General features: G+C 37.1%; 1 protein-coding gene across 3 annotated transcripts in view; it reads left to right on the forward strand.

Moving 5' to 3' along the window:
* KIAA1328 (KIAA1328 ortholog) overlaps positions 1–15,185 on the forward strand; it is a 180,429-nt gene that overhangs the window by 18,189 nt on the left and 147,055 nt on the right. For all 3 annotated transcript variants that reach the window (XM_055790826.1, XM_027784792.2, XM_055790827.1), the window contains one exon: positions 633–748. In XM_055790826.1, the coding sequence (XP_055646801.1) occupies positions 633–748 (116 nt within the window). The remainder of the gene's footprint in view (positions 1–632; positions 749–15,185) is intronic.

Genomic DNA, 15,185 nt, shown 5'->3' on the forward strand with positions numbered 1-15,185 from the left:
CTTTCTCACATAGTCATCTTTTAATCTTGATCCAGTTATTTACACTAAGCAGGAAGACACAAGGTGCCATGGCCTAGACAGAAAGGAAAATTTGCTTCTGCAGCTTGATAATTTAAAATCCCCAGAAGAGGACAAACTGTTTGATTTGGAGAAAACGAGAAAAATGTTTCCTTTCCTGAACTTATATTTGACCTGTAAATGTGAAAGAAGGATTAGTTTATAGATTCAGAAACAGAAAAGTTTTCCAATTTCCTTCCTGTCTCAGCAGCTAAGCTCTCCCATTTGAGTTTTCTGTCTGTGTGCCCTAGGCTTGTAAGGATCCCAGTGTGTCTTCATTATGGCTGTAGGGAATCAGACTGCACAAACTAATTGTGGGTTCAGATCCTTGCTTTGTTGTTCCATGTTGGCCATTAATGTGCATGTACTACACTAAGACTGGTGTCTTTGAAAAAAGAATGTATTGCATAAAGTCATATGCATCCTGCAATGTAATATAATAAAATAAACATTATAAGGAACTAACCTGTTTAAGGGTAGAGAGGGTGATATCCATTTACCTGGAAAGTGGAGGAGTTGGAAGTCAGGCACTGTGCTTATAGGCATATATTTTATTTCTCTCAATTTCTTTTCAGGGTAAGTGAAGAAAAAGAGGTGACAGAAGAACGGCTGAAAGCTGAGCAGGAGTCATTTGAGAAGAAGATCAGACAGCTAGAGGAACAGAATGAACTTATCATCAAGGAAAGGGAAGATATCCTTTAAAAATATGTGCAGGGGCTCACTGAAATTAAAAGCGAACTACAGAGAAATAATTGTTCTAATTTATGGCAGAGAATAAATCTGCATGTGCTGCCATTCAAAAGCAATCAGGGATATGACTTGTCAGCATGTGACACTGGTTCATTTGAGCTTAAAACTGCCATCCAGCTGTTCCTATGATGTTGTTTTGCTATGAAATACATATTTGTCAAGTAAAAATGACAATAAGGAATTTATGCTTTAAAATATGGTTGTAGATTTATTATTTTTTACTATATCCTGTTAGGTTGTAACTGAGATCTAAAATTTGCATGGTATTCCAGTGCTCTCCGTGTCCAGAGAAAGACAACTTATACCAAAGGCATATAAACAGTATATATGCACTAGGAGGTTTAGCCAGGTCAGACTTTTTTTTGATGTAGCATTTGTTTGGGTTTTTTTTAATGTGTTAGCTGATTCTCTTTTCTTGCAGGCTGTGACTTCCATTTTTGTTAAGCTGCGTATACTTAGTCCCAGTCCTGTAATATCACATGCAAATTTAATGTTGCAGGAAATACAATTTTCCTTCGATGTGGTCTGATAGACATTTACAAAATTCTCTTGTTCATTTCTCTTCCAAATCTTTGGTATTGACTCTTCCTTGTTTAACTCTTCAGAAGGTTAATGGTTGACCGTAGCGGGATATGGAAGAAACAGTGCTTCAGCTACAGCAAGAGCCAAAAATACATGATTCCTCAGGAGCTGTATTTCAAGTAGGGAGGATACTAATGCTATTTTAAAAAGCATTGATGAAACCTAGTGTGCAGTACGGTGTTCAGTCCTGAATCATCCATTCCTTAATTCAAATTAAAAATCATGTTAGTTACAGAAGTTGTGGAGAAGGGCTGCTTAAGATGATGGGGGGCCTAGAGAAGCTGTTTTCTGAGAAGGGACTAAGTGTGGTGCATGTAGGCTTCTGAATAGTGACTGGCTGTATAGAAGTAGGTTGAGATGGTGGTAAGGTGAATAGGGGGAGAGACCATGCTGAGACAAAAAGGGACTGTTGAAGGTATAGGTCAGCGTTGGAATAGAAATAAGTGGAGATAAACAGTCCACCAACTTAAAAGTGAAGTTAGAGGAGGGTTCTTGAAAATTCAGGCAACCATATATCACAGTTTTGCACTGGGAGGCTTAACATAAAAAGTTTTTTTGTTTTTTGTTTGGTTGATTATTTTTTTTTTTTTTATGATGCAGCTTGGTTGAGGTTTGAAAGGAGTTCAGTGATGTGTTGTCTCTTGTCAGCAGGGGTTTGCTGTTGATAACCCAGAAGATCCTTTGTACCACAGCAGCATTATATTGATAGAAAGAATTTGGTCTGTTTGTACTAAGTAATATACACATCAACAAGTTTAGCTGGCCATGGAACTGAACTGTTCCTGGAAAATATTAAATCAGATCTATTTAAGAGCCATTAGATGTGACTACAACTCTTTTACATTGATTTCACTGAAGTCAGTTTTTTATTGTGTATTCAGTCAGCTCATGAATGTGGGTGGGATGTATGTTCCTGATTAATATTTTTTAATTTATGCACATAAAGCTTTCATTAATTCATCTAAGGTTTATTTGGCTACTGGGAAGTAGGCGTGCTTACTTGGGGTTTTTTTGTTCCTTTCTGTGTTGGTTTTTTTCCCTTTACTAGAAATAGATCGCACAAGCACGAATACTTTTTCAGAAGTTTGGTAGACATGGCAGAAGGTTAATGCATGCAGTTTTACACTTCATAAAACTATGTAAAACCTAGAAATATAAAACAAGAAATACAAAACAGTATAACTACTGCAATACTTGCCAATCATACACGAATGATTCAAGATCCTCAATGTACCTCTGATCAGTTAATTTTTTTATCTTAAAGCTTGTAGCAGAGACAAGAAATGGTAGAAACGACTTGCCAAAGTCCAATATAGATTCTGGCTATTTTCAAATACAGCAGCTTAAAATCCTTAAAGTTCTTCTGAAATGTACCGAGTTCACTTGCAAATAAGATGCAGGGATAGAATACCATAAGAAAAAAACCCTGAAGCCTAGTAAAATCAGTTTTACTTACCTTTTTTTTTTCCTTTTTCCTCCCCCAAAGCTAATCTAGTCTTTATAATTTTTTTCTAGCTCAGTATTTAAAATATCCTATAATAATAAATTGGTGCTTCTGATATAACTGCGGCTATTCAGTGAAGTGTAATTTCAGCTAGATAAAGGTTTAATCTGAATAGCATGGGTGATGCATGGTTTTTTTCAGCAACATGTTTTGTTTCTTGGGTTTTTTTTGTATTGAGAGTCTTGCAGCAAGATAGTCTCTCCCCCTATTCACCTTACCACCATCTCAACCTACTTCTATACAGCCAGTCACTATTCAGAAGCCTACACGCACCACACTTAGTCCCTTCTCAGAAAACAGCTTCTCTAGGCCCCCCATCATCTTAAGCAGCCCTTCTCCACGACTTCTGTAACTAACTTCATTGCTTTGTGTGCTTGAAATCCCTACTTTAAAGACAGATTTTCCTCATTTTATTGTGTTTAATTTTTTTTTTTTTTGAGAAGGTATGTGGACCCGAATTCATTGCTGATGAACTATGACAAAGGCTTTGGTGGGTAGGGGGATAGGTGGTAAGCAGTGATCTCACTGCAAAACTTCAAGTAACTTACCAGTTTTGAACAAACAGTATCTGTATGAAGCCTAAGCTTACATTTACTTTGTAACTGGTCAGTGCTGTCTGGGTAGGGAACAACTAAAACTTCATGGAAACTTAAATGTCAATTCTATCCTGCAGTTGAAACTTCGAAATTTGGGTAGTTCTTACTAGGGCATGCAGTTAATGGAGGACAGCCCTGATGAGCATGCTGTGAATCATAAATAGGCCAGCCTGTTGTTATTGTTGCCAAATTGTAACAGAATGAAGGAAGATTAGGCATTTCAAGTAGTCATCTGGTCTACTCCTTTTCCCTAAAGCAGTATTGTTAGACTTGTCATGTTATCTTATAATTTGGTCAAAAGTAAATATTTTGGCTTAGATTTTCACACAGCATTCCCACTTGAAACTAAGTTGTTTTGAAAGAAACTTACCTAAAGTGTTTTAACCACTTCCATGGCCAAAAGAGGATTAGATCTTTACTTTATCTATATTAAACTTTTGTAGCTTTTTTTCTGAAAAGTTCTAGTGCTGCTGTTCTTTGCAGATGTGATATTTAGTGGTGCAAGATACGTGTGCTGTGATGACATCTTTTGCTGTTTTTACTAAAATCTGCCCAATTGGGCTGAACTGAAAAAATCTAGTAACAGGTGCTCTCATTCTTTTGATGTCCTCCACAATGAAAACATCTTATAGCTATGAGGAAGATAAGGTGGTGGAAAAAATTAGTCTTCTGAAGGGGGAGATTAAGCAGGAGGTAGAGGGGAAAGCATAAGTGGAGGCTGTATGGGGGGAAATGAGAACTGAAACCTGTCTCAGAGGAAAGACTTGGAGGTTGGACTGGTTGTGGATGACGTGAGAGAAGCCTGTGACTGATGAGTTCAGAAGCATTTGGGACCAAGTAGTTAGGGTTGAAGAAGAGCCAGGATGGAGGCAGGTGACCTAGGATCAGTTATGATTGTAAGACAGCTGATGAAAGCAGGGATGTGTCTATTCATTGTATTCTAGCACCTTCCAAAGATTGAAACAGAATTTGGGACTAACCTGATGTGAGAAGGCTCACCATTTGTAACCTACTCCCATGTCTTTCCCAACATCCACGCTTAGTATTTGTCTTCTTTTTGCTTCTGTGTTCCCAGATCATGTTTGATACATACTGGGTGACTGAACTGTGCTTCTAGTGGCAATCTGAATTCTGGTATTCCCTTTGGAGTGTTTGATTTGCAACTTCAGTGTTCTTACTGTACTTATTTCAGTTGCATTTTCAGAATAAGGGATGAGCAGTTCACACCATGTTATGCTTATAGGCTACTTGCACTGGTCCTTCTTCCACCTCTGATAGGAGCTGTTAAGAGAAAAGCTTCCGGCTTTCCTCTTTTTCCACACCCCCACCCCCCACCCCACCCCCGCCTCGCATATTTTCAAGCACCTATTGTTAATTTTGATCCAAAATATGATTTAGTTTAAGAAACAGGAAGATATCTTTTTTAAGATGCTCCAGTAGTGGCATGATAGATGTTCTAGGAAAAAATGATAATAATGAGATTATTAATAAACAAATACTACTGTTATTCAGAGCCCAAAGAAATTATGTTATAGTCTTTAGCTTTTCTTGTTATCACTGTTAAGGATTTTTTTCATCTAATTTTGCTGGTGTTGCATAAATGAAGAAGCAAAACCAGTCTTAACATTTCTGTGAAGGTTTATTAATTGGGGAAGAGGAAACTTCTTTAAAAAATAAAAAAAGATGGTTATTGAACTGTAAGCTATGCTGAAATAATAATTTTGGAGTCAAAGAACAGGGAGGTAAAGGGAAGAAGAGATTTAGTCTGTTACAAACTTACTTTTTTTCTTTTTTTTGTAAATTTAAACTTACCAGCCCTACTAAACCACTGTTTTGTTTATATTTAGAATGTACCTGGGTTATTTAAGCTTTTTGTTGGAATTATTTTCTGACTGAACATGATCTGTTGATTTGAATACCTAGCCAAGGTCATGCAACAAATCCCATATGATTTACTTTGGTAGTCTTAAAATTGATTACAGACGCTGTTTACATTATGTCCTTAATATTGTAACTTCGGACTACTTAATTGGTCAATTTTGCATCCAGTTAACATGAATATTAATTTAACTAAAACAGTTCATGTGCTGTTAGTTATTTTTTTTGTCATTCATTGTTAGTGAGACATAGAATATTGATTTGCTGGAAGAATCATGGACTTCTTATAAGCACTATCTAGAGTCTTTAGTTTTGCCGTAGTACTGTTCATTACTTTTGCATATACTCATGAATTAGTGCTATTTACATATTTTCTCCTTTTTCTATCTTTCTGTGTTAATGTAGAATTAGGATTATTTTTCAGAAGAAAAATAGTTGCTGACATGCTTAATGCCAAAGTACAAAAAGATAGAAAAGCAGGTATCAGAATACAGAATTTACTTGTTTGTCCTGTCATGTTTTTCTCTATAATGTTGAACTTGCTTTTCTAAAAATGGGGAGAGAAATAGGCACCTCTTCTATTTCCTTTCATTTCCTGTTTTAATCTGACCCACCAAGTTGTCATCAGAGGTGAAGAAACAAAATAAAAGGTCTTGCATAGGAATCCTTTAGCATTGCACTTCGTTGAACGTGTGGTCTTCATGTCTAGCTCAACAGATATATATGTATGTGTACCCTCCTGTGGCTGCTGCTTGCAGCAAAAGGAGAGTTAGTCTGAACTCAAGATGATGACACAGAGTTTCATGAGAAAGTGGTGTATGGGAATTAACAGTATAGTTAAGCATGTGTATATGACAGTTGGATCCCTGCCTTGTTGTCCCTGTTGCCAAAAATAATAAAAGGCAAGAAAATTTCTATATAGAGGAAAACTTGGTGTTTATAGAGGAAACTCATGCCTACTGCTTTTGAAAGTCAGGCTATTTATTTAAAACTCAGTAACAATTTTAGAGTTTAACTTCAGCTAAGTCTGAGGGTGATTTTATGTTTTGCTATAGTTTCTGTAGTACAGTTCCTGATAGTGTAGTTTCTTACAAGTTATGAACTGAAGGATTGGAATGACCATCATTGTTTTTCTTTTATTTCTCAACTTGGTTCCCTCAGCTTATTGTTTAAAATTTTTGCCTTCCTGTTTTTCGTAAGTGAGTGCATACTATGCATCTTTTTGTGTATCGTAATTTGTTTGAAGACATGTGAGGAGAATGAAAAATTAGTATTTTGCTCCTTTCTTCCATTTTATCCAACTCTTTCACTCTTTGAAGGTGTTTCCCTTACTGTTATTATAGGTATCCTAGTAGTAAATGTTTCTAAGCAACCATTATGGTCTATTGAATAAAAGCTGAACTTATTAAAAAGTCCTTGAATATTTATATGCTATTCTGTAACAGCAGTATTGGCTAAATAATGTATGTATTTAAGAACTTCTTAAATCTAGAAGAATCGGTCAAGGACTTTTGGGTAAATAAGATACTTTGAATTTTTCATGAACTTTTAAACTAAAACAAGGTGAAACATGTTGTAATGTTGAGTGTTCAAATGGATCAATGGCTGGAGATTCATTTAAAGCTCAGCTTTCTACATTTAATCCTAGCCAGTGCCTTTGAGCATGTTAGCCACATTGTCCATGTTATGAATCAAGAGGCAGCATCTAAACAGTCAATATCAGCCTCTTGTATATGAGCTAAGTAAGCTTTTTGCCCTAAAACTTCACACTCAGTGGTGCAGGGTTGTCTGTGAGATGGTACTGTCAATACAGAAGTATAACTGTGGGATAAAAGAAGCAGAGTTGCTTTGTAATCTGTGAAGTGTGGGAAGATGTTGTTCCGTGTGTGGATGACTGCAGAGGAGACTTTACCACCCGCCAGCTTTGGTGCAGAATTTTGGAGGCCCATTGATGTGAGGGTTGAGGGCTAGTAGCATTCTTGCATCTCCTCTGTTTCCTGATGTTTTTATGCTGTAGTGATCTGTTCCTGGTGCTAGGGACTTGATGTTTCTGAACTGCAGTCTACTGGCTAAAGATCTATGGAGTTCTGCTCTGCCAGGTTGTTGATAGCCACTGGTGGGTATATGCTTCATGGACAGCCTGTCTTCTAGCTCTGGAGGATGAGTGGCACCTTAAATGCAGACAGGGTATTATCTATAGTATCTGGTATGGATCTCAGAACTGGATGTGATGATGAGTTCCCCCTGCTGAACTTAATGGCAGAATCCTGTCATTAGAAATGCAGCTTCAGCCATGGCAGTATCATGTATAAACATCAGTTACAGTAGTGAAAAAGACCTGAAGTAGGACAGGTAAGTAGTTCTTTGCAGAGGTCAGGCCAGTGAGAAGAGGGCTGTGTCTCAGATGAAATGCGGTTCTTCGTTTTTTTCAGGCACTTAAACTGACCAGGCTACTTACCTGACTGAATCTGGCCCCAGCTTTTGTGGCTGTTTCTGAACCAGTTGTTTTTGGGTGTGTGAGCTTTCAAAGTGATGTTTTTTGGAGTTAAAATTTCCTTTATGACATTTGGCTCATTCAGAAGCCAAGACTGAGATCTCTTAAAAGGAGGCACAAATGGGAAAATGAGATCATTAATTGTTGAAGCTGGTACTGTAACAAATTGACTAGAACTGTGGATTCAGAGAAATTGATGTACTTTATCCTTCCAAACTAAATGACTTCTCCATCTGCTTCAGCTTCTCAACTATAATGAGGGTGTTGGGCTGATTCTGCTATTGGTTTCTCTGCCTTCCTGAACTATTTTGCAAAGTTTAAACATTTCTTGCATGATTAAATACACTTTCAATAAATCAATCTCATAATAATTGTTGTTCAGGAGAGTTCATTATTCAGTTTAGTCTTTTAAATTACTGTTCTTCTTTAAAGGAGTCTTCTGATGTAATGGCTTCTGCTAAATCCATTTGCCATGCTCTGGCTTGTAATTACTTTAGATTTGAAGAATAAAATGAATGGCTTTATTATTAATCAGTAGCAAATTTGTCTTACTGTTTTTAACCTTAGAGTGGCCTTTGCTCATGAAATAGTTTTAATGGTCTAGATAGAAAACCAATTTATACCTCTCTTTCAACAGAGATTTAGTGAAAGCAATCAGATAGTTTTGTGGTTTTTCTTCCATTGCCCCTGCACCAAATGTTTGTCACAGTGACTGTCATCACAAGTATGTTGCTGTTTTATGCTGTCAGCTGCTGGCCCTCTGAAAGGGTAGTTTTGCAGCCTGCTTTTAGATGGTAAATTTTTCAGTTTGGGGTAGCCTTTATTTTTGCCTTATGCTGTGGAGAGTACATTGCACTTAAACATAGCTTTAATTTAACATTATACTGGACATTGGCCTGTGTATGAACTTTGTCACTGTTCATGCATGATGAAAACTTAAACTCTTTCTATCCTGCTTTTTATTGTTACAGGATTTCATCATTCTTATTGATGATGCTTTTGTAGTCAGATGAGTTGTAAGTCTGTGCTGTGACTTTTAGTAGTGGAATGCCATCTTGGACTGTAGTTTTACAGCTGCTGAGGCTGGAGAGGTAACTTCCCGTGTGGATCTTCTCCACTGGGCATCAGTTCTTTGTCCATAGTGTCTTGCAAGGCTGTTCAAACCCATCCTTGATTTTAAACTGCCAATCAATGCAAACTAATATAAAAGCATTTTCAGGTTTGCTAAACTTCTTAGGATCCAGTGGATGTTACATTAATGTCTCATTTTCAGAAGCTGCTTAGAAAATGAAAGTGGGTTAGTTGTAGAGTTATAGACATTCAATAAATCTCAGCTTTTAATTACTTTAGGGATTCATTCTGTAACAGCACTGAATTGGTTTTGTTTCCTCTTATCAATTGCGATGTTTAATCAAGGCTAAGAATTTTTCGAGTAATGCTGAAGAACTGGAGAAAACATCCAAGGAGCAATGAATAGCGAGCGTCCTTGAAGTCTCAGTTCCATGGCTCTCTAGGAGGTGATTAAAAGTGTAAGTGTAAAACTGGGTGGAATTTATCTAGATACAAGAACTTCATAGAAGGCTTCCGTTTGTACCTTATATCCATAATTCTATTGGTATTACATCTCCTTGCTCTAGTTTCAGTAATTGTAGTGTTTCATTTCACATCTACATTTTCATTTCAGATACTGGTGTGTGTATGTTTGCTTAAGTGCATTTTTAATTGTGAAAATGCTAAGTTTTTACTGATGGCAGTGTGGTCATTTTCATTGCAAATATGTCAAAAGTTTTACATAAAGATTAGCCCCTTCTTGGGACAAAAAATACCCCAGGGTTATAGCACAGGGAGTACAGTTGTAGTAATAAAGATTATGTTGCTGATAAGTTCCCCTTAAGGCCCCATGATGGTAATACCCCTATATTTTGTCTTTAAAGAAAACTGCTGAGAGGCAATAATTTTTTTTTGTATGTGTCCCATTTTCATTAATGCATGGTAATTGATGGAGTTGCAGTGACTTGTAACAGTAATGAGTTCTAAACATAAGAATGCACTCCTTTCTAATAAGTGAGCACTGCTGGGGTTTAAAAGCGTACTAAATCAGTTGCTTTAGTATGAATTTATTAGTTTTTTTCAGCATTAGCTTTAATAGTAGTTATTTACATAAGCGTACATCCCATTAGCCGCCATCAGGGCTGGAAAACATGCTGAACTGTTCATATTTTCATATAATTATTGAACATAATGGTTTCATTTGCATTTCTAAACAGTGATGTTTCTGTCAGGCTTGGAAATAGTGTCTTTACGCAGTCCCTATTTCACATCCACTTATTTGACATCGTTAAATTTTATGCTAATGTGCTTCCCTAGAATATCATCAGTAGGACAGATGCTTGCACTTTAATATACAAATCAGAGATGCTTTTCCCTCCCCCCTCCTCTGAACTGCGAAAGAAATGAAAAAGCATATCTGCACTTTTTAGATATACTTTTATTTCGTTCTAAAGAATCTGTAGGAAATGAAACTTAGCTTTCACCCCTGCTAGTCACTTCCAAATGTTGTAACAGATACCTTTTTTATGAAGGGTGGGAAACTAACCTCTGCATGAAGGAGAAAGTATTCTAAATTTCAAGGTAATGATGTGTTGGAATGAAGATTGTAACCTTGAGTTTGCCTCAGATGTGATGCATGGAGCCTTATACAGCAAGTTGCCTATCTAGGCAGTGGTCCATGGACTGTCTTCCCTGACAGCAGACTTTAGAGAAGGTTCACGAAGGGAGCAGTTTTAGCTGCCAGACTCTGTGCTTGTCTGTGAAGTACATTTGGAATTTTACATTGTCAGTTTTTTGGTTTTATGCTTAAAATAGATTTTTTTGTTTTGTAATATTGCAGACAGGCAGAGCTATATGAGCCCTTGCTGACTAGATGGGGGATGATGGTTATTGTATGATCAGTGTTGCTTTGATTCTTTGTATGTACATAAGAGCTTTGATACTTGTACTGAAGTTAACAGTGGAAGGAGAGCGTCAAAAACATAAGACAGAGTGCCAGTAATTGCAGTTCTGAATGTGGAAATGACTGAATAAAAATAAATCAACAAATAAAAACAGCACCACCGCTGAAACCACACTGCTTTTCTTCCATTTAGAAATGAAATCACTATGTTGCATCTTGTTCTGTATGAACTCTATCTTTGGAGGACTTGCTTACAGTTGTAAGTAGTGTGCCAGAGGTAGAGCAAATGAGTGCAACCTGTGGTATACAGTTGGTAAATATCAGAATGTGTATAGCATGTTGCTTATGAGCTAGATGTGACCCATGTAAACGAGCATGGAAATGCAGTGAATCTTCAGCTTCGTTCTGTGCTTTTACTGATTTACCATATGTGGCATTGAGCAACCCTGCTGTCTTCTCTCGTACTTACCTATTTAAAAATTCAGGGTACTGCTTGCTGGCCTTTCTGTGACATGAAAGGTTAAATGTATGTTTGTTACTTAACTATGGCATTTCATGGACAGCCTTAGCTTTGAGCAATACAAGCATGGTGTAAGTCTGAAAATCTTAAACGAAACCAAAAATGTTAGGGTCAAGCAAAAGACTGAGAGAAGTGTGTCACTCAGATTTGTCATTTTCATTGTGTTTTATACATTAGAAAAAAATGTTAACAAATGCTTCTCTTCTCGAGCCTGTCACAGAAGAAGGTTTGAAGGAGGCACCCAAATAGAAAAGGCGGCTTGGACATGAAAAGGCATATTTTATGCATAAAGGGCCATGTGAACGAACTGGAGATACACTCTGATTGGTTCTGGGCTTATGGTGTCTTTAATTATAGATGATTAACAATTTGCTAGTTGCTTTGCAGACAAGAATAGAGACAAAAATCCCTGCTGGGAAATGCTTGCAGTCTAAGACCTCATTCTGATGGTGTGTGTAGAGCTATATTTTTAAGTCACAAGAAGTAGCTATAGTAAAACAACAACAAAAAATTTGCTTTCATTACCTCAGAGAGAACCATTGGCTTTTTGAACTATTTCTCTTACAGTTTTGAGCTTGCAGTAGTGCATGCAACCAGTTTATAGGAAATTATTTGGAGAAGGTGCTTTTTGGTAAACCTTTTGCTCAGAATTAAAACAGAACGCACCAAAGTGGGGTAGCAGTTGGTGAGATGTGCTAATTTCAGCTGTGAAGTACTGGGAAATTTAAAGAGAGCACCTCTGGCATGCAGAGCAGACTGCTGTACTGCAGATATTCTGAGCTGACCTCTTGTCAACTTCTCATTTGAATCCTGAAAAGAAGGCTCTAGGTAATTGGCAAATATCCCTGTTTTAATATGCGGCCATAAAAAGGTAAAGTATGATGATTTTTAACATCAGAAGATTAACATTTCACCTTTAAATAAAATATGATTAACTGGTACAGAATTAAAAGTAATATAACTGAAATATTCAAACTATGACTCTGTGGTGTCAGATTATGCATCGTGTGACAGTTTAAGTACTGAAATGATTTAACAGTGATCCAGCTGAAGGATGTATATCCTAAGTATCGAGAATAAAATGGAATAAAACAATCATGGCTATCAAAACTTTCTCAAATCCTCCTGGATGAAGGAACCAGGAAATAAAAAAGTAGTGTTGTTTACAGGGACTGCATCTTGCGCAGTGCCAGTGCAGGTGCAGCGAGGGAATAGTCGACATGCTGTGACAGCATCGTAAACTATGATTTTAAGCCTGCCAGATGATGATTATGTTTAAATTTAATTGCTGGGCCAAGACTATTGCTTCAGGATTCATTACCTCCAGCAAGGTTCAAATATAATTGACCTAGCAACATGCTTTGTCTTTCAGCCGTTCGCAGTCAGCTAGGCTTCTTATCCCTGTACAGTTTCATTTCTGGTAGATTGGCACATGAAACCACATATATACCATCTGAACTACTTAGCGTTGCTGTCTGGAAATCTGAAAATGCCAATATGGAAGTTTGTCATTTGACTTCTGCTATTTTAAGTCCTTGTTAGTAAAAATTATTTTTTTTTCCCCCCACCTGGTAGTTCTGTAAACTCAGCTTGGAATCTGACAATAACGTGGCACCTTGCTGTCTTCTGAAGGTCTGTAAATGAAGCTTTTGAGTGTGGTTTGGGCATTTGGTAATCCTCTTGTAGATCTCATAGATGTTGGTTTTAGCAGGTTTAAGCTATTAAAGCTGCTAAAAACACATTGAGGTATGACACCTTGAAATTGTTTATGAAGCATCAAGAGGAGGAGTGGAATATGTTCTTATGTTCCAAAATGCAAAAATAAAAGAAATGGTAAATAAAGTGTACTGTGGTTGTAATAATTGGCAGATCTAATCTTGTTTTCATTCAGGGAGCAGGATACTGAAGTAAGAGGGTGTTGCTTTCATGTAGCTTCTTCAGAGAGTAGTACTTTAGTAATTGTGTAAAAATGCGAGCAAAGCACCTAACAGCCTTCATAGTAGCTGAACTTTTCCACTGCTCAGATGCTTGTATGGATTTCTTCATATTTTATTATCTTCAGAGGAAACTTTTTGGTTGCTATAAATATGGTTAGCCACATTGATGAAAGATCCTTAGATGCTTTTAAAGATGTTGCTCATCATCTTAACAGTGTAGAGTAAAACTCAAGTGAGCACAGCTCTTAACGTCCAGCTGTCACTTTAGATAACTGGACAAGTCCTGTGAGGCCTTACTGCTCTGTTTAAATGCAAATAACCATATTTAACTTGTCAATGCTCTTTGCTTTAACCTGCCAATAAATCCACTGAATAAATTTGTCCTATGAATATAAGGAAATTAAAAATCAGAAATATGTTTCTAATTACCTGCAGAGAGAAATTATAGGAGTAAGTAATATAAACTTACCATCAGGACAGAGTTTGACTGTGGAAAGGATTGCATGGTGTTATCTCTGGTAGTGTGAGACTTATTTGGTTACACTGAAAAACCTCTTGGTTTCCCCAGAAAGCCATCTTGGTACACTGCCTTAGGTACATCTGCTGTGATGTCTGGGGATCTGTGCACAGCCTGTGAATCCTAGTTGATTTTAATGAACTGTTTATATTGAACTTGTCTCCTGTTGGCCAGGTTCATATTGTGTATTACACTTCTCTTTCTGGAAAGAGCAACAGGACAGTCCAAAGAATTTAACGACAATATAATTGTATCTTTCTAGCTGAACAGTGAGTGCATCGGAGATTGTCGTGGCTCATCTCCAGGGGACAGATGACCATCAGGAACCTTCTGGCTCTCTCTAACAATCCTCATAACATCTTTCTCTTCATAAAGCTGTAAATATCTGCCTTGGTTCACTTGTTACTTCTCTCCACTGTACCATTTTTTTAAGCATCAGTGTTTTAAAAGATCCTCTAACATTTGTTCGACATCTTTTAATTTCCGAGTTAGACACAGTCACAGCTGGCTTAAACGTGCTTGTTCTTGTGCCAGCATTTTGCTTAAATAGATCTTCCTTGCATTTAATATTTATGGAGAAGGGATTAGAGCAATAGACATTCTCTGTCTCAAAGGGAGAAGAGAGTACAAGGTGAGAGAAGTTTCTCTTTCACTTGGATGCATGTTGTATGAAGGATGGGAACTGCTTGACTTCTAGATTAGAACAGGCTAGAAATCTTGGTGAAATGGTACAAAGTTGAGAAGAATTGTATGACTGAAAGGTCAGGAAGCTTAGCAAAGTCAGAACAGTAATGTGTACTAATTGGGATCTGTTTGTTTTTTCTTGCATATGGAAATTGTCTTGATAAAGTTCATCTTTGCAAAGCTACATAGTGAAATTTCTGGTTGGTGCTTTTATATAACTGAGATACCTAAGCAGACAAATTATGTTGTGACTTTAAGTGGGCCTCAACTTCCACCATGGCAAGGTGGCTTGTCAATTCTTCTTGTTAGGATTCCTTTTCAGTCTTGCTTTATTATCACCCAGGGAGGACGTGGGGCACCATTGCAGGTGTTCTTTTGGTACTTGTTCAAGGACATCAAGCTGTTGTGAATGGTTTAAATTAGGAGAGAAAAAGCATCACATAGCTGGTTCTACATTAGCTGTGTAGCTACTGTGTCTCAGATCTGTTAATGGTGCTGCCCCCAACAAAGTCAGGATTTACTCCCCACCATCATAATCTTTTGCTTTTAAATACCAATAATAAAGTAGTCAGAAGTTTGGGATTTTGATCTGCAACAGATTTATGTTTCATGTAATAGATCTAGCAAGTCACATATTGGATTTTCATGTTATGAGTTTTCCTCACTATGCATGAGGTAAAAAACATGGCTGAAAAAATTCTGAAAGAAAATAC

The sequence above is a fragment of the Falco peregrinus genome, chromosome Z (assembly GCF_023634155.1).
Source record: "Falco peregrinus isolate bFalPer1 chromosome Z, bFalPer1.pri, whole genome shotgun sequence".
Classification (NCBI taxonomy): domain Eukaryota; kingdom Metazoa; phylum Chordata; class Aves; order Falconiformes; family Falconidae; genus Falco; species Falco peregrinus.